A 20,654-nucleotide genomic window follows, 5' to 3' on the forward strand; every position below is an offset into this window, starting at 1 on the left:
CTGATCCCGGAGCATTTTTTCTTGAAGCATCTGATCGGACTAGTTCTGCATATCCGGCAGGGGGTTGCTAGAATTATACCACTTTCACCTATATCCTTAGCTTCCCCAAGGAATCTTGAAGCCTTTTATGCAGGAAAGCTTTCTATTCTTTTTCTGATTCAAAACTCAGAACACTACTTTTTTCCTCATGGTCAACGGGGACAAAGGAGAAAATTGTGCCCTTATATGGTAACTCGACTTGTTTTGTGCCTCATTTATTTGAGTGAGCGGGGGAGGGGAGTGGTGGGGTGGGGGTGAAGAGTATCTTAAGCAGACTCCCTGCCAAGTGCAGAGCTCAATCTCAGGACCCTGAGATCATGACCTGAGCCGAAACCAAGAGTCTGATGCTTAACTGACTGCGCTACCCAGGCGCCCCTTCTTGTGCCTCTTTTTATTAAGAAAACATTTTTTTAAAGATATTTATTTGGGGGGGAGAGAGAGATTGAGAATGTGCATGATTAGGGGAGAGCGGCAGAGGGAGAAGGAGAAGCAGACACTCTGCTGAGCAGGCAGCCTGATCCCAGGACCCTGAGATCATGACCTGAGCTGAAGACCGATGCTTCACCGACTGAGCCACCAAAGCCTCCCTTCTTGCCTCTTTTAATAGTGATCCTGTTACTTCTCACAGCCTTCCCAGATACTGAGTTGGCTTCTATTAAAATAAAGCTTACATTTCTTAGAAATTATCACAATTTATTCCCCCATCTCCAATGTAATTCTCTTCTGTCTTTGAGAAATAGAACAAGGCAGTGGTTCTAAGTGTAGGAGGAGTGGGGCGCCTGACTGGTTCAGTCGGTGGAGCATACCACCCTTGATCTTGGGGTTATAAGTTCAAGCCTCACGTTGGGTGTAGAGATTACTTAAAAATCTTAAAAATAAATATATATATAATATGGGAGGAGTCAGACTACTTAGGTTTGAGTCCTGTCTCTCTTGTTCATGAGCTTTGTGAGCAAGTTGACAAGTCTCAGCCTCTGTTTCCTTCTCTCTGATGACACTTTCCTTATTTTGAGTATTCATGCGTAGAAGGCACGTGCAACTGTGTTTATGTCCTAGTGTTACATAGGAATAGATCTTTTAAGTATTTTTTTTTTTATATTCTGCTCATGCAAGTTAGCCTTTTCTCTATCAAGTCAGTAATGAGAGGAACAACTGCAGAGAGGAAGCATTGCTTTGGGGGGGGGGGGCTGAAAAACCCCCACCAGGAAATAAGCTCCATGAGGGCAAGGACATTTTCTGTCCCCCACAACGGTTTCCCCAGTCCCCAGAACAGTGTCTGGCACCTAGTAGACTCTCAATATTGATTGAATGAGTGAGTGCATGAATGCATTGTGAACTTGCGTCTGAGTCCAAGAGAGTGAATAAATGGAGGATTCCAGGAACTCGAGGGATGCTTCTGTGAGAAATCAGGAGCCTCAAGTACTCACTTGCGTTGAGAGGGCCACATGATAAAAATGGAATGTTGTACTTTTATTCAGCATTCATATGGAATGCAGAACTGTTGAGATCTGTTAAGTGGTGGCCATCACTAGTTTTCCTGCCATAAACAACTGGACAAATTTACGAGATAACAGTTTGTAGGCTCTGCGTAACCGGTAGGCTCTGCGTAATCGGCAGGCAGTAAAGACTGATCCCTGAGAGACAGGAAACATGAGGTGAGCCCTCTGATCACCTGGCTCACCCTGAGGACAATCTCCTCACTGCAGTGGAGTACGTTAGAACCTAAGCACAGCACAACAGTCCCACTGTCCTGAGAAGAGATAGGTCAGTGGTTACTATCCTGCCCTTTTAACTGAGATATTAGAAATAAGAGCTTTGTCCTAGAGTGTAACCTGCTTTAGAGCCACTCTAACACCTAACAGCAAGCCTCTGTATGATCTTCAGAGACAAAGTTCGGAGGGGAGTCCTGACAGGTCAGATATTCTTGGGAAATACTTTGGGCTTTCCACAGATTTGCCCTAAGAAGGTATAAATCTAGGTCTATCCAGGTTCAATATAATCAGCCTGAAATTGAACTGCCTGCTAGAACAAAAATCAATAGTCTTCGTAGGAATAAATCCAATATGACAATGTCTAATATGCAGTAAAAAATTACTAGACATGGACAGGAAAATCGTATCCTTAGACAAGGGAAAAAAGCAATCAATAGAGACCCTCCCTAACATCTGATATGGCCCAGATGTTAGTTTTAGGAACAAAGACTTGAAAGCAATCATTGTAAATGTGTTCAAGAACTCGAAGGAAAAATACACTAAGAGGTTGTTTTGAATGAAAATAAAATCAGTCTGGATGCTTTTTTTTTTTTTTAATCCTACCAGAGTATAAACTGTTTAATGAAAGCTTTCTTCCTTTTTCCCCACTTTTATTCCCACTCCAAACCTCACCTAATTCCCCCAGACCATCACTCTGGCTGTTTCAGTTGGACTCATCTTTGCCAGATTATAGTCCGTCATAGTCTCATAAAGAAAGGCTGTACTTAGCCAAGTGTGCACTGACCTTCTATTTTATACAAACAAGACTGAAACACTTGATTTTTTTTTTTAATCTAAAGGCAGTAGGTTTTGTTTTGTTTGTTTTTAATGAAACCACCTGTTTGTGGTCTTCTGAGAGCAGTCTGCATTTATTATAATACAAGACATGCTTTCCTATTTCCCTCCTTTGTCCACCAGATCTGAAGTTCTATGTGCCCTAGCCCCGTACTGAAGTTTGTGGCCTAATGTATGCCGTAAACATGTTGCATGCTGTTAATCTCAAACACCAGACGTTGTGCTACCATTTTCTTAACCTGTGTTTTTTATGAACATCAGTTGAAAGAAAGCTGAGATGGCTGCCTGCCAGATTTTGCTTGTAATATCTCTAACCTGATTTGGCTTGCTCATTGTGTTTTGCAAAAACCATGTACTCTCAAGGGACACTGGGAAGCTGGAAAGAACCCTTATGTGACATTTTGGCTTGCTTCAGCAGAATTAGCTTGCGCTGCTGGCATAAAACACATGGTGAGAGAGGGGAGTCTTGGCAGAACTTGGTGATATGATTTGCTTGCTAGGCTCCGGGCTTCTTGCATAACTAACTTCTTTGTTATTCAGTTTGTTCTTAGGGCAATCAGTGTTTTAAAGCAGGTTGCTTATACAGCTCCCCATTAGGCCATTTTTTTTAGCCTTTCTTGTGTCCACCATCAGTATTTATGACTGATCTTTTTTTTTAATTGCAGTGTAGTTAACACACAGTGTTATATTAGTTTCAGGTGTACAGTATAGTGATGCAACAATTGTATACATCACCCAGTGCTCATCACAAGTTCACTCTTAATCCCCATCATCTGTTTCACCCCCACCAGCCGCCTCCCCTCTGGTAACCAACAGCCCTCTATATTTAAGAATCTGATCTTTGGTTTGTCCCTCTTTTTTCTTTGTTCATTTGTTTCTTAAATTCCACATATGAGTGAAATCATATGGTATTTGTCTTTCTCTGACTGATTTCACTTAGCATTATATTCTCTAGATCCATCCATGTTGTTGGAATTGGCAAGATTTCATTCTTTTCATGGCTCAGTAATGTTCCATTGTGGACACTTGGGCTGCTTCCGGAATTTGGCTGTTGTAAATAATGCTGCAATAAACCTAGAGATGTATGTATCAAATGTATGTATGTATTCAAATTAGTGTTTTCATATGTGTGTGTGTGTGTATATATATATATATATATATAAACTTTTTTTGGGGGGGCGCATATACCCAGTAGTAGAATTACTGGATCATATGGTAATTTTTTGAGGAACCTTTTTTTTTTACATTTTTTTGAGGAACCTCCATACTGTTTTCCACAGTGGTTGTAGATATTCTTTATCGGATATGTCATTTGCAAATATTTTTTTTCCCATTCAGTAAGTTTTCTTTTAGTTTTGTTGATTATTTCCTTTGCTGTGCAGAAGCTTTTTATTTTGATGTAGTTTTAATAGTTTGTTTTTGTTTCTTTTGCCTCAAGAGATGTATCTAGGAAAATGTTGCTGCAGCTGATGTCAGAAATTACTACTTGTGTTCTCAAGGATTTTTATGGTTTCAGGTCTCACATTTAGGTCTTTAATCCATTTTGAGTTTATTTTTGTGGATGGTGTAAGAAAGTGGTCTAGTTTCATTTTTTGCACGTAGCTGTCCAGTTTTCCCAGCACCATTTGTTGAAGAGACTGTCTTTTTCCCATTGCATATTTTTTAGAATTTTTTTAAAAATTAAACTCTGTGCCCAGTGTGGGGCTTGAACTCACAACCCAGAGATCAAGAGTCACATGCTCTACCGACTGAGCCAGTCAGGTGCCCCCCCCCCCGTCACATATTCTTTCCTCCTTTGTCGAAGATTAACGCCATTGTCTTAAGTTTGTGGGCTCTCTCTTCTGTTCCATTGATCTATGTGTCTATTTCGTGTGAGTACCATACTGTTTCAGTTACTACAGCTTTGTAACATGACTTGGAGTTTGGAACTATGATACCTCCAGTTTGTTCTTTTCAAGATTGTTTTGGCTATTTAAGGTCTTTTGTGGTTCTATACATATTTTAGGATTGTTCTAGTTCTGTGAAAAATGCTGTTGGTATTTTGATAGGGATTTCATTGAATCTGTAGATTGTTTTGGGTAGTTTGGATATTTTAACAATGTTCTCATCCATGAGCATAGATCTGTTTCATTTGTTTTTTTCATTTGATCTCATTTGTGTCCTCTTTAGTTTCTTTCATCAATGTTTTATAGTTTTCAGAGTTACAGGTATTTTACCCCTTTAAGTTTATTCCTAGGTATTTCATTATTTTTGGTGCAATTGTAAATGGGATTGTCTTCTTAATTTTCTGCTACTTCATTATTAGTGTATAGAAATGCAACAGATTTTTGTATATTGATTTTGTATCCTGTGACCTTACTGAACTGATTGATTTATAAATTCTCATAATTTTTGGGTGGAGTCTCTAGGGTTTTCTATATATCGTATCATTATGACTGATCTTTTTTTTAACGTATCTTTCAGTGCAGTTCAAAGCTGCATTACTTTTTTTTCCAAAATCTTCAGACTTCCTGGAGTTAGAGAATCTGTGATATTGAAACTATCTAGTAATAGACTTAGATTTTCTATTTTTCTCCTTTTGTAGAAATCTATTTCCTGGACTTACCCTAAGCAAGAGCTGCTGTACTTTCAGTATTTCCAACTGTGACATTTCCATGTTGATCTGAGTATCCAGTGGAGCTGCTTCTGCTGTCTCCCTGGCACTGTGTTCACGTTGAGACCTCTAGTGTCTCAGACCTTCCTTCTTTGCCTCCCCATTCTTGCCTCCCCATTCGGGCTGTTTGCTGGATATTAACTTTGAATTTATCAACTTAGATTAATTCCCTTGTGCCCTTGACCCTGCTTACTCATTATTTCCACTCTCAGCCTCAGATAAAACTAACCAGTGCCTCTCTACTCAGGCTAGCTGCTATGGGTCACTTAGAAAAGCACCTAGCAATGTGACTTGTCCCACCACAAACACAACCTTTCCAACCTTAGCTGAGTCCTCAAGACTGCTGCATAATCCTTTCTCATCCCACATTAAAACCTTGCTAAACTTATCACCATCAATTTCAAGTGTACCCATTATACTCAAGTTCCTAAAGGAATTCCCAATCCCCTTTCCAGCAGATGTTCTCAGTTCCTGTACTGAGAGGATATAAAGACTGTTTCTGTGTTCACCCTCAACTTCCCTCTTTGCGTCTACAAATTTATCTGGATCTTTCATCCACATTATCTTCATTCTTTCTCCTTTGTTCAAAGCTGGCACCACGACTTAGACTCTACACCCATCTCTGATCCTGGTGGCCTCAAATCCCTCTCCTCTGGCTTATTTAGTAACAGCACATCTACCTGAAGGTCTTGTCTATCCCTAAGAATTCCCTGTGCATTTCCTCCTCATAGATAACTAAGGCATCTTAACGCCTTCGTCTGCTTGGCCTCCCTGCATTTAATGCCACTGGGTTCTTTGTTCCTGAAACCCTTTCTTCTCTTGTGCCATTAACTCGTTCTGTCCCCCTCCTTCTCCTACTTCTTTACACAAACGGAGGCTTCTCCCTAACTTGTGTCCCTCGTATCTTGCTTTTCTGTGTATATTCACTCCATTCCATGAGTGCCTCTATGGAGAGCACTCCCCAGCCTGTAACCCCAGCTTTCCTCCAGTCTTCGTTTCTAACTGCCCTCTCCTTACTGGTACACGAATGTGCGGGATGGGCTCCACTCATCCAGCGCTGGGTCCATTATTTCACTTCTGTCTCCGCTACTGATCTTCCTTTTTGGATTTACAGTGCTATTGAATGGTCCCTACTCATTCATTAGTCTAGGAAGCTTGGACTATCTGCTTGCCACTCTTTTCCTCCCATTTCCAAATACCCAGGCACCAAATTTGTAATGTCTGCACCCTAATCACCTCTTGAATGCTTCCCCTGCTACTGTCTTTACTTGAGCCTCTAATTTCCTGTTTTGGATTATTTCTGTTGAATACCCATCTCCCCCACGGAGAGTATGAGCTCCATGGGGACAGGAACTTTGTCTATCTTGGTCATCACTATATCCTCAGCTTCTAGAACAGTGCCTGTTACACATAGGTTTTTAATAACTACGTTTTGAATAAATGTGGGAATAACAATCACAGTTGTGTGTGTTTGTGTGTTGTGTTGTGTTGCCCTCCCATTATGTATTTTACATACCTTCCTAATTCCTGCCTCTTCATACCTGACTATATGTCAAGTACTTGAAATCAAGGGACCGTTGTGCACAGTGGCAAATCTTAAGGGATGACCTTGGAGATTCTCACCACCACCCCCCCCCGCCACCATACACATTTACAAAATGACTCAAGGCACTATACCTCTCTTATTTCATTTGGAAATTCAGATCGCTGGCAGTAATCTACTTGATTTATCGTTTTCCCCTTATGTGCCGCACCTCGGAGTTAATTAAGAAGGCCATGAATCTTCCCTCCATAGCTCTTGCACACGCCCGTTTGCGGGATACTCTCATATTGCTGAGACTGTTGATTTGGGACTCAAGTTGAAACATTACTTAATTTTCTCACATTGAGGTTCATTATGCTGAGCCTAAAGACTAGTCTTGCCTTTGAAGGCCCCTTCACTGGCAAGCTTTAAAATAGCTCTGTGTTCCCAGTTTCTAAATAACTTGTTCTCATTTCCGCCACCATGGCCAAGACCTTGCCCGCTGGCTCAGAGTAGTGCAGCGAGGTCAGCCTCGTGTCCCCAGAAAGACCTCTCCCTCCTCAGCCACAGCGTAGACTCTCACCTCTGGTCTGTGTGTAGGTTGTTTCCAGCAATAGCAACGTGGACTTAAGACAGCCACACAACTATGTCATCCCAAGCAACACCAGACCATCCAGCCTGAACGAATGAGGAGTCCAGTCATAAGAAAGCATTAACCTTAATTCCTTAGAAGACCAACACTAAATTTTATGGAAATTGTCATGCTAGGAAGAATGAAATGTGTAACACAGAAAATTACTTTGTTGCATCATTTTCAATACAGAGTAGCTTCTGAGCACCTACTCTGTGCGGGCACTGGGCCGCACACTTGGCTATGTCATCTGTAATCTCACAGTGACCCTATGTCACAGCTCTTCTCTCCCTTGTACACCTGATGAATTCCCAAGAAGGCGGTGGGAGCTCTTAATGCCTTGGACCCCTTTGGAGAGCCGGTAAAGCCTATGGACTGTATCCCAAATATTGTTAAATTCATAAACCAAACTACATAGGATTATGAAGAAAATGAGTTATATTAAAATGCACTTGTCAAAATACCAAAATTACACATTTGTGGTGTGGTAACATATGCTGCGTTATTAAGGCCTTTTAGAAGGCCTGGGTGCTGGGTTCATAGCCTCCACAATTTCAAATTAGTGATGAGTATAAATATTTTCAGACATCTGTTACAATTATACTAGGATATCAAGTTATCCATGACTTCTATGGATGCAAAGTCATAGGTAGAGTGAAAATACTGGGACCAGTTGTCTAGAATCGTTATTGAAAGAAATACTACGTTTCAGTTAGAGTTTCAGTTTAGAGATTACTGGAGGTAAAGATGTCAGTTGTTTTTTTAATACAGGTTCACAGCTCTCCTCAACCAATGGCCCGTGTGGGTCCACAAACCCCAGGTGTTAAGAACACCTCCGTTAGGTGTCATAGTTACTAAATAGCTTTTAGAGGTGGGCTCAGGCTCAAATGTATGCAACTCCAAGGTCTTTGCCTTTTCTTGTATGTCCTAGTAATGTTTCATCCTCTTGCTCTGCTTTCCATTAGAATTTCACATAGTTTACATGTCATCGGGCTGCTCTGTGTGGAGTGGTAGGTCATGGCAAAAGCAAATCATAAAAACTAATAGGTATATAGCACCCCCTTTTATTTTACAAAGAACTTCACAAATATTTCCATGTATGCCAGTTTCTTATGAAATCACACATTTTCTCCATTGAGCCATGATTCTACTATAAAAGATTGCTCTTACCTTGTTTTTGTCAAGGATCAGACAAATTCAGTGACTTGCCCAAGTTCACACACAGCTAGTAAATGCAGACTTGGGACTTGAACTCCCAAATCGCTTTGTTGTACAGCCCTCTTCTTGTCCTTCTTCAGGATTGCCCAGACTTTAAAGTAGAAGGAAGTCAGGGGATTTCTCTCAAAGCCGCGTGGAATCCAGGCATGTCCAAGACGAGGGCCATGTCTCCTAATCTCCCCCTCCATTGTCTCTCACACATTGCCTTTAAAAAACCTACCGCTTGGAATTTGCACACATAGAATTCTCTAATCGGATATGCAGACCAGGTGGAGTTACCAGACTTGAGTAATTTAAGTGCTAGTTTGTATTTTATGTCTTGTCTTCATTTGCTGATAAGACTAAACAACAAGCGAGGAGAGTTTTCAACCCTAAGCAGGTGATAATTTCGTCACTGGTCATTGCACTCATGTCATTCCTGTCCCAGGGGCTTTTTTCCCTTGCCTGATGCAAGTTAGTACATTTTCCTTGACAGTCCACTCTGTGCCGTTGCTAATGCCATAAACATGATATTCGACAAGTGGAAGGATTTGCAGAGAAGCCTTCCCAGTGGCTTCCACGTTCCGTGATCACTGAAATTCCCACACAGACAGGTGACGATGTGGGCCCGTGTCATTCACCGGTGGTGGGGCTAGCGTAAAATCTGTTCTTGCCAACTACCTCTCTCCTCTAACGAGATAGGATTCGGCGTGCCGAGGCCGGAGATCAGATCTGGCTTTTGGAGTGGTCCCTGCCTTCTCAGCAGTGTCTGTGGACATCTTTTCTTGCCTGTGACTGACTTAGCCAACCCCATCTTTCATTTCAGGTTGAGGGTTGAGCAACAGTTAGAGCTGTTCTCAGAAAACACAGCATCACCGTGGCAACTTTTGTGTGCTTGCCTCTTTCCTACCCAAATTCGCCGTTTGCCCAAATGAAGGTTAGCAGAAAAGGATAAGTGGTGTCCTAGTCCTTAAACCTAGAGAAAGTGCTGTGGCACTCGGGCAGGCGTGTCAGCCACAGATGCTTCTGTCCTGTAGACTTCCAGGAAAACTAGAATCCGTTGTTGGTGCAAACTTGATTTATTTTTTCATTTTCATTATTGGGACAGATTAATTTGAAGCAGCTAAGCTGTGAAGTCGCTTAGACTTGTTCTTCATTGTGCCCGTGCAAACATTCATTCCTTATTGCCCATTTTATTGTCGTGTTCAGCACCAGCCAGATTCAGTGATGGACAGTTCTCTTGGGCCAAACAAGTGTGATGAAAAGCTGGTTTCTATATTGCATTAATCTTTGCTAGACAGCAGCCATATTTTTGAAAACTCAAAGCCAGAATGCTTTTCATAATAAATGTACACTATGCTCTTAGTTCGTTACCCCTTAAAAAAATTTTTTTCCTGGTCTTTAGTGCAGATTTCTCTAGGGCTATGGTATCAGGGTCTTGTTTTCTAGATTTTTAAAGGGGCACAAATGTATTTGTTTATCTTATCTTAATTCAAAGTAGAAAAACTTTTCAATCTCTAATTCCTGAGGTTACCCAACACCCTGGTAGCCCCTAAAAGATTTTGAATACAAAAAGACCAGGTCCTGGGTCTGGAATTTTACCTACTATAAGTCTCTCCTTTTTTTTTTTTTTTTTCCCTCCAACTTCAAAATAACAGCTTTACCATGGCTGTCATCTCTCCCATCTGTTGCTAAGTTTATTATGTGCATGTGAATTACAGGACTCATTCTATTATGTATAACACAGTACTGTGTTGGCAAAGCAAGTTAATCAGGAGTTTCAGGTGATCTTCTGTTTTAATTTCCACTTAATTGTCTGGTTTCTTTTGCTCAACATGTTTTTGAGATTCATCCATATTATTGGATGTATTAGTACAAGTTTTGGTTTTGCTCATTACATAGTATTCTGTTGTATAACTTATCAAATTTATCCATTCTTCCATTGATGGTCTTTGGCTGTCATAAGGAGAGAGTCCATGAATGTTCTTGGACCAGTCTTTCCATGGCAGTAGCATTCACGTTTCTTAGGTGTATTACTAGAAGGGGAATTGCTGAAACATGGCGTAGTGTGTGTTTAGCTGTTAAAAAGTCAGGTTTAGAAAGTGGTTGAACCATACTACTCCTGCAGGCGAGGTGGGAGGCTTCCAGTTGCTTTCCATACTCGCCAACATACTCACTGTGTTGTCAGTCACTCCAAGTTTAGTATTGTGGTGGTTGTATAGTGTGATTTAGAGCAATTCCTTTTCAATTCATCATACCTCTTTATTTTTGCTCTATAAAAATGCTAAAATAAGTAAAAACCTAAAAGAAATAACTTAGATTTCATGAACAAATACAGTGCTTTTGAGTTTATTCACACATTATTTATTTAAAAATGATAAACTCCTTATAAAATTTTGCCTTTTCATTTGTTTTTTCTAGATTTCTTTGCAATAATAGGTGGCTTTTAAAAACCCTTGCTAATCTGAATCCACAAATATGGGTGGTAAGAGGATATCCATTCATCTTTTTACACATAAAAGTGTGACTCTGTTGAATCCCTTCCTTTACCACCCTACGGAGTAGACAGTCAGAAAACTGTGGTATGTCCCCGTATTCTATTTTTTCCTCTTGTGCCCAAGCAGAGAACTCCATGGGTGTCCTGAGCCATTCCTGCCCAGGCCTCGGGGAGGGATGACCAGCCGGGGTGCTAGTGGGCCTGTAGCGTCTGCACTGCTGCATTCCCAGATGCCCTTGCATGAATCTGTGGACCCACTGCCCAGAGCTAGCCTAAGGACGGTACAGCGGTGTCAGATTTCTCTTTTCAAAAATGAGAACAGCTTTTTTTTTTTTTTCTAAGAATAAAAACAATGTGCCTAGGTATACATACGTATGTAATAAAAATATTAAAAAGTGGATGGAATGAAGAACTATAAAATCCAGAATCGTAGTTATCCGTGAGGACAGAAGTATCATGGGAAGGAGTAGACACAGGGCTTTACCTGTGTTGTTAGCATTTTATTTCTTAAATTGGGGGTGAGTTTATAAGTTTTTGTGGCAGTGTTCTTCAGACCATTTTGAAATCCTAAATGTTGCAAATAGTTCATTCTCATTGTTAACGATGTATATATCAATCTAGTATATAAAAGAAACAGAAATCACCTGTATTTCTGCCACCATGCACAGGAAATACCACTCCTAACAGTTTGGCCTATGTTCTTCCATGATTTTGTGTTCTCTTCTTTCTGTATATAATATATATATATATTTATATATTTATTTATTTATTTATTTAATATATATATATTTATATATATATATAAATAGTTCCATAGTGGAATTTGTTCATATGGAAAGAGACAGAAAAAAATGCATAAATGGGACATACCCTATATTTCCATTTCTATACTGTCCTTTTTAAAAACAAATTTAATTGTGGCACTATTTATACATTAATAAGTATAGCTGTATTATCATTTTAATGGGTACATATTAGCCTACATATGGGTTTACTATAAATTTCTTTAACCCTTTCTTGATGAGCATTTAGGTAGTTTTCTTAAAAAATCATTACTGTAGAAACAGTGTAACAGTGAATAGCCCGTATTTATACCTTGTGAACTCCAGTCCAGTTATTCCCTTAGGATAAATTTCCATCAGGGGTTGCTGAGCCTACGCATGTACGCAGCTGAGACTTTAATATATTTCACTAGAGTGTCCTCCAGGAATGTGTTTCAGTGTAGAGTGTATAGGTGTCTGTTTTGCCCTTCATTACCCACAGTGAGGATTAGGATTTTTTTTAAGTAATGTCTATACCCACCATGGAGCTCCAACTCCTAACCCCGAGATCAAGAGTCACATGCGTTACTGACTGAGCCAGCCAGGTGCTGGCGCCCCTAGGATTCTTCCACATTCTTCCCAGCTTGAAAAACTGAAAACCGAAAAGCCTATCCCATTGTTATAATTTTCATCTATTTGATTTGCTATCTTATCAGTGTATTTTTCTCTTTACAAAGTAATATCAGTGTGGAAATCCAGTAAAATAAAAATGATGAAAATGCTTTAATTTTTCCACTCAGAGTTATTAATAATATTAATTGGTTAATAATTCTGGGTATTTTCTTCTACTTTTTTTCTTGGGCATATTTTTTTAGAATCCTACCATACATAGAATTGTTATCTGCTCTTCTTAACTATATTGTGAGCATTTTTGCCTCTAAATATTTTTTTTAAATAATCAGTTGGCAGCATTAGTACCTGGAATATAACCATTTCGCATTGGTCATTGGATAGTTTTCTATTTTTCACTGTTAGAAAGGATGCCATGATTCCCTCTGACATGTTTCTAGAAAGGAGATTCAGGAGCGTAGACACTTCACCACTGATGCAGATGGTCACATTATTTCCGTAAAGGATGGTAGTCAATTTTTATTCTTACCACAGTGAATGAGAATATTGTTTCACTGTTTCCTTGCTGGCATTAAGGATGACCATTTTAACACTTTGCCAATTTAATAGTAAGGAAAATGTCAGTACGTAGTATTTGTGAATGGCCAGCGAGATGAATCTGTTTTTCATGTAAACAGGGCCATGACCTAGAACAGGGCTAGTAGATCTTTTCAACAACACATAAAGGAAGGCTGTAATTTCCAAGCTGTCTTCTGGAATTCCTTTCAAAAGGGTACTGAATATGAGATCCAGGTAGAAGCCAAAATTTATGCCCCAGTCCCTGTAGAACAATGATCGAATTATTTATATAAAATTATAGAGTCCCTTGCTTGAAACTGAACGACTAAACGTTTGAATGATTCCCGAGGAATCAAAGATCATCTTGCACTCAGATATGTTCCTTCCTTTCCACCATTTGCAGTCAGTCTGTAAGAATCACAAAGGCCCTAGACAAGGAGGGAACCAGATGTAAGGGGGTGGAAAAAGAGAAGGTGTGTTGGCTGATTTCTGCTCCCATCTCTTTTTCAACAGCCACTCCCTCCAGACCCCGACTTCCCTTCCATCCTCCCCATTTGTGCAGAAATCTAAGGTGAGAGACTGATAGGAAATGGTAATTGGGCCTTTTCAAATTCCTTGGTTTTTATAGGTAGACACCGACTAGCCCTGTCCCTTAGGCCTGTGAGATCCACACCATCTTGCAGTCAACCTGGATGTCCCTTCCATTGTTTTGCTTTGTTTTGTTTTGTCTGACCTTAAGCCTCTGGGAGGTGAAGCCGCTTTCTTCTTTGCTGCTTGCACTGCTGCTTTGCAAGTTACCAGATCAGCATCCCAGACCTCTAAAGGAATTGAGAAAGAACTGGAAAGAACTTTCTAAGCAGGGTACCACGGGAAGGTCAGACAGGATTATCCCTTGAGAATTTCCTAAGAATTTTGTTTATCCAAAGGTTCAACCAATATGAAAGCATGAAAATAAACCTGCCTTTCCCACCAGAGAGATTTGGCCACCAGTAATGATTGTGGCAGCCCGTGTTATCCTGCTTCTCTGTTTTTACAGAGGCTCAGCAAAGGGGTAACACCGCGTATGGGCTTCATCTCATTCCAGGCATGGCCACATTCCATACACTAGCACCAGCAGTGTCCTTTGCCTTGCAGGGTTCCCCCGCCCCCACGAACACGACTGTGTCCAGGGTCAACCTTGAACTCTGTTTTTCTCACTTGTGACGGGAATAGAATTTTGCATCTCACTCTCCACCTCCATTCATCGCCAAACCACTGCAATTCCCTCGTCACCGCTTCAATCTGCACAAAGTGAGGTTTCATTACTATATTTGCAATAAAAATACTGTAAATCACATAAGGCTGGTGTAAGACAGAGCGGGTGGGGATAAAAGAAAAACAGCGCTCTTCCCAAGTTAAACTCAAACCCAGCATCTGTGCGAGGCACCTTCTCGGAAGAACCCGGCCTTGCGCTAGCGGGAATCTTACCTTGCTGTGCAGAGTTGCCGAATGCATTGTGCAGTGTTAATGTGTCGAATACTTTTTCTTTTAGCAAATCTTCTAGAACTGAAAAGCACTGCCAACGTGCCGCTCATAAAGCATGAGCTTTTCCTGATTACATTTCCATGTTTTGTAATAGCAGGGAAAGGAGGTTTCGGATACTTCCAGTAGCTTTCCGATGGAACGTCCGTGACAAAATACAGAAACATGTGTGTCCAAGTGATATGTCACTTGACAGTGTTTTTCTGTCTCTTGTTCTTGTGTGCACAGCGGCTGTATTGGTCATGTGGTTTTATTCATGTAGTCGTACCTTTACCCCCTGCCTCCTGACTTGGTCTAGGGATGGGACAAGACGAACTTCAGAAGTTAAATTCAAACAAGATGTGCGGGAATGAATTTCTTTTAGGGATAAGGGAGGAATGCCTTCTAGTCGAGGAGGATTTATGATTTTTGGCTTTGTTTTTCTCTTTCATTTTTCATCAGGCTTGAGCACATTAGATTTTGGTAAGTCCAAGGATTTATAAAATACAAGGCTCTTTTATTTCTTGTCAGGACTAAAGATCAAGAAGGGTTAATCAGCACTCAACTGAATATACTCAAATATGCCCCCCAAAAGATGTATCACATAGAAATAGAAATTTTTTAAACAGGGAGACATTCGCCAGTCTTCACCATGTAGTCAAATTCGGGGAAATTTAAGGATGTTGGGATCCATGGCCCTTATTCATCTCAAATAGTAATTTTGAGATGTCAGAAGACTTTTGAGTGATGGAGCTTGATGTATGTTAAATATCAGCCATAAGGAAAACTTATTTATGCTGTGTGAGACAACCTGACTGGAACAATGAACATGTTCCAATCTACTTTATCGTAAACTTTGCATATAGAATGGATGCATTTTTCATTAGCCGCCTGACTTTTTGTTGGCTTATTTGTGTTATAAAAAAAAAATATATATATATATATATATAGTGTAATAAAATATATATATATATATATCATGGAACAAAGTTATCTTGGGTGTACAACGACTTGAAAAAATAAGAAATGCAACATTTTGGTACTGTCAGAGTTATGCTCTTTGCTTAGATTTCATGCTGAAGAACAATATGTACATATTTTAACCTTTGAGTCTGATATGTAGTGAAATGTGCAGTGTCAGTGTCTATAAATGAAACCCTGTAGCTGTCACAGCTGTCTTGACTTCTTCTGAAAAATCTACAGCACGTTCCTAGTCGTTCTCATGCTGATAATGTTAGAAAAAAGAAACACATGCGAACATACACACTCAGTCACAGATACCACGATAGAGTCCAGACCACAAGATAAACTAGGAATGTCTCCGTGTCTCTCTCTCTTTCTCTCCCTCTCTCTCTGATTTTTCTTGAAATTAGCTTGGGCATTTTAGCTACTGTTTTAAGGACTAACAGATTCATGAGTTACTATCATTGGCACCTGCACTGACCAAACCAACCATCGATAAGATTCACAACCACCAGAATGAGTTGGTTCCTTTTTCCCCTGGTTTCCTTAGTCATCTCTCCTGCTTGACTCCTTCCTAAAACAAACAAAAAACTTTATATATACTCTGTGGACCACAAATGATTTTACTTAAATTAAGGAAATCCTAAGGTACGCTTTAAAGATGGTGGCGTGGGAGTGGATTATTTGTATTCTACAATTTTGGCAGAGTATTTTGTGTGTTCCTTTTGATTTTGAGTCTTAATCTAATTTTATAGACTTCTGTATAAGGTTATAATTGTGACCTGCGTTTAACTGCGTCATTTCATGAGGACTGTCCGTGTTGCCACATCTTCAAAATTACTATTTTGTAAAATGACCACATGATATTCCTTCCGTGAGATAGAGTTCACGGCGACAGGGACTCCATATTGTCAGATGACGGCTTATAAACTTTCGTTATTAAAAAAATAATAAACTTTCGTTATTGTAGATTATACCGAAGCAAGCAGCAATTAATGTGCCAGTAGTTTTTTCCTTTCAGATTATTTTCATAAGACCTTTTCTCAGAAGTGGATGCCATTTACCAATGAGTCTCCAACTTCTGCCACAATGTACATATTGGATGATAATATTCATTACACATTCCTAGGGAAAACAGATTTCTACTAAATCCCAAAGCATTTGGAGGAGGGAGAGTATAAGGGAAGCACTAGAGAAATTGACAATTGCCATCAGTATATTACAGGTCCGTAAGTAACCAGTTCTTATGTTGGCATCGTCATCCACTGTAAGAAATGGTGTTAGGATAAGAGAAAGTACTGCTCACGTACAGTTAACCTAAGTCTACCGTAGTTTATTTAAAATGGAGTCACTTACAAACATCAGTCTGTGTTTTAACCTGTGCGATTATTTACGGCGGCACCGCAACTCTGTGTGGAATGGATGACCACTCCCACACCACCGTTTTAATGTAGTAGGAATAATTACAGGGACAGAATTTGAAATGAAGCAGAGTAATTCTTTTCTCTTCCAGAAATTAGCTTTGATCCTCTTAACAGGTGGAAATGTAGCCCAAAAGCTACGTTGTTTCAAATTTAGAGTTAATTGAAACATAGCTGTGTTATATAAGGTGATTATTTTTGTACTCCAAAAATTGTCATTGACTTAACAATTATACGTTTGCAGAATGCTGTGTGCCAAACTATACATCGTATGTATGAGGGTATATTTCTCAGAAAATCCTGTCTTATTATCTGTGTTCACCTTGATTTATAGAAAATCAATCCCAAAGAATTCCACTTCAAAGCACAATATACTTTGGAATTTGAATTCCCTAATTCCGAAAGCTTGCTGTGTTCAGTTTGCTGCTTTTATTAAATTAAAGGTAAATGTTAACCCTATTGAGTGAGGTCTTAAAGGATGGTGGGTGGAATCATTTACGTTAACCTTTGGAGAACTTTAGCCTATTGATGTAAAGGAGACAAAAAAAGATTTGCAGTGTATTCCAGACAGGCATATGCAGGGTTGTTCTACAACCGAGGCCAAAGTTCAAATTCCCTTCAATATCAGGGGAAATTCTCTCTCCAGCATGTTACTGTTTTAAAAACAACTGCCTTTCTTGCTGATTAAAAGTGATTTTAACTCTAGCGCTAAATACCAAAATGAAAGCAGCAGATAGGGAAGTGCTTGCATGTCTATTTGCTTTTACCCTAAGCCTGGCCATTAAAACTAATTAATTTATGGTCCGGCAAAGCCTTTCTGCCTTTCTTCTATGGATTTGTTCTGCGTTCAGTATGGGATTCCACATATAATTTGTGCCCACCATTTCTGACCCCTTTGGTTCCCCTTGTCTCTTGGAGCATCCAGGATTAGCGAGAAAGCCTTCTGTTTTTAGAAAAGCGAATCTGGGCTCTTGGGGATTGGAGAAGACTGTGAATCACCCAATCATTAGAGCAAGTTGGATAAACTTCATAAGCAATGGGTATATACTGTGAGCTGGCCTTCCTAACACGTAAGGCCGTGGATCTTGCAGTAATTTTCCCAAATAGTTATAAAGTTATAATAGCTATAATGATCATCCGTACCCTTTTCTAATATAATGTCAGCGAAGTTAAGCACATCTACAATCAGAAAAGCGATTTGATACTTCTTGTCCGCATGCATTTCCTTTACTATGTACCTAGTCTTGTATATAATGGATTCTCAATACGTTGAGTGAAAAGTACCCATTTTGTGCTGAATTTTCTATAGAACACTGTCAGGAATTCATGCCAACCAAAAATCGATGTGCAAAAAACAGGAAGTTTTGGAATGATCTAAATAATTATTATGGCTGGGGTGCCATTGTCATTTTCTTTTTTTTTTTTTTTTTGAAGATTTTATTTATTTATTTGACAGAGATAGAGACAGCCAGCGAGAGAGGGAACACAAGCAGGGGGAGTGGGAGAGGAAGAAGCAGGCTCATAGCGAAGGAGCCTGATGTGGGGCTCGATCCCACAACGCCGGGATCACGCCCTGAGCTGAAGGCAGACGCTTAACCGCTGTGCCACCCAGGCGCCCCCCATTGTCATTTTCTAGATGAGCGACTGAAGCAGAAAGAGGTTCCTCACCAGTAGCAGAGCGTAGATTTGAACTTGGGTCTTTCAGGTTCCAAAGCACTGGACCAGCACAGCATTCTGCCTCTGGGTGATGACCGTACACCTTCGACACCCATGATGGAAAGACCCTGAGAATACTCCAAACCCTTAGATTCTCAAATACCCTCCCTCACATGGGCACACAGTGAAAATGCAGGATTCCCTTGGCTGGAGCTCTAACTGAAACTCTTTTAATGATGCCATTTCCTTGTTTTCGATAAAATGTCTGGTGGACAGGTCTGTATCCTAGGCTGATCAAAGCCAGTGTTCCATTCGTGAATTTATCCGAGAACAAATTCCGACAAATCCTGTCTTTCCTGCCATTGTTAGCTCTCGCTGTCAGCTTTCTTTGGGGGTGAATTTTTTTTTTTTTTTTTTTAAGATTTTATTTATTGGACAGAGAGAGACACAGCGAGAAAGGGAACACCAGTAGGGGGAGTGTGAGAGGGAGAAGCAGGCTTCCCGCCAAACAGGGAGCCTGATGCAGGGCTCGATCCCAGGACTCTGGGATCATAACCTGAGCCGAAGGCAGACGCTTAACGACTGAGCCACCCAGGCGCCCCTGAGAGGTGAATATTTTCTGAAAATAAATGCTTTAACATCTTCACCAGTGTTCTAGGCATGCATGTGGTGACAAATAGGAGACAGCTCCCCATTGTGAGGCAGTACGAGGGAGCTGGTGGGGCCAAGTTGCCTCTTGCACTGCTCGCTGACACGCACCAGCCTTGGGCAGCAGGGAGAATTCAGAGTCCTGCCTTGGGCAGTTACAGTTCCTGTACAATTCCTGTATCCTTTGTTATGATTGTTTGCCATGCATCTGTGGGAGACGGTATAGCTGAGTGGCTAAGTACACAGCCTCTGGAGACAGACTTCGTGCGTTCGAGGCTCCTCTCTCCCTTTAGTAAACTGCGGCCTTGGTCAAGGGGCTTAACCTCTCTGTGCTTTAGTTTTCCCATGGGTATAGATCGTGGTAAGTGCTAAATGAGGTAGTACACGGGAAGCACTTAGGACAGTGTCTGGTGCATAATAAACACTGTATGGTTCATAGCTGCTTTGTCCTCCGTTTCTCACAGAAGCTTTAAGCAGTAAGCCTTCCAGTGCCAGGTTTCCGTTGCGATGAGCCTTTATCTACCCCCTGGCTGCTCCGTTGCCTTCCCACACATGCTCCCTTTTTAGCGCCCCCGTTTTTTTCTTGCATTCTCTTTGGTCTGTCCTGCTTCCATTCAACTTCTTGTGCTTCGCTGTGTCTGCCATCCATTCTGCCCACCTTTGGGGTCTCCCTGAACCTCTCCCTTGTAGTTTCGTCCTTTCCTGCTCCCCTGCCAGCAGGCTTTGCAGCAGGCTCCACGTGGCAGGTGCAGGTTGAATTGGAGAGGTGCTACTTTTGCCCCCTGGGTGCTCCTGGGAACTTTTCCCTCCGGATGTCATCCTCTGCAGCTTCACCTTGTACCAGACTTCCCCAGTTCTCATTGTCAACCCCGCCATTGTCACTCACAGCCAGGCTGAGGGTCCGCTTCCGGCCACAGCATGACTTCCCTGTGCATGGAAGAACAGACCAGCAAAGACTATCCAAAATTGTTAGATCCTTGCCATATTTTTACACCATGTCTCTTCTAAGTCCCTGGTGCTACGTTCATTTATCAAGGGTTATCCTAAAATGAATGTGACCTAAAGAAATTTCCTGCTCAGGATAAGTATATTGCCCCCAAGAAGAAGGATAACACAGGTTAAGAAGTAGCACTTAAAAACCAGAGGTTTTTCTCCCAAAGGAGTAAATTCTCACTTCTGGACCCTTGGGTACTCTTGGTCCCATGGTTTAAAAGAGTCCCTTGAATTGTTAACCGAACAGCTTTCACTGGAAAATGTTAAGTAAACACAGTGGGTCTAATGAATTGGGAAGATTTCATGTTCTGAAATTTGCCTTTTTCTGTGAGGAAGTTGCTCGCAGATGTATACCTTCTCCAAAGAGAAGAATCTGGGGAATGTGAATGCATTTTTATGCCGAGTAAAGTAAGTGGGAAGGTTATGGCATTTCAACCGA

At 40.7% G+C, this 20,654-nt stretch overlaps 1 protein-coding gene across 2 annotated transcripts in view; it reads left to right on the plus strand.

Moving 5' to 3' along the window:
• Window positions 1–20,654, plus strand: part of JAZF1 (JAZF zinc finger 1) — a 319,574-nt gene that overhangs the window by 186,748 nt on the left and 112,172 nt on the right. Inside the window, exon 3 of one of the 2 annotated variants that reach the window (XM_040644149.1) lies at window positions 13,548–13,605. The exons of the other annotated variant lie outside the window; for it this stretch is intronic. Coding sequence (XP_040500083.1) covers window positions 13,548–13,605 — 58 coding nt within the window. The remainder of the gene's footprint in view (window positions 1–13,547; window positions 13,606–20,654) is intronic. 2 annotated transcript variants of the gene reach the window in all.

The sequence above is a fragment of the Ursus maritimus genome, unplaced genomic scaffold (assembly GCF_017311325.1).
Source record: "Ursus maritimus isolate PB19 unplaced genomic scaffold, ASM1731132v1 scaffold_3, whole genome shotgun sequence".
Lineage (NCBI taxonomy): Eukaryota > Metazoa > Chordata > Mammalia > Carnivora > Ursidae > Ursus > Ursus maritimus.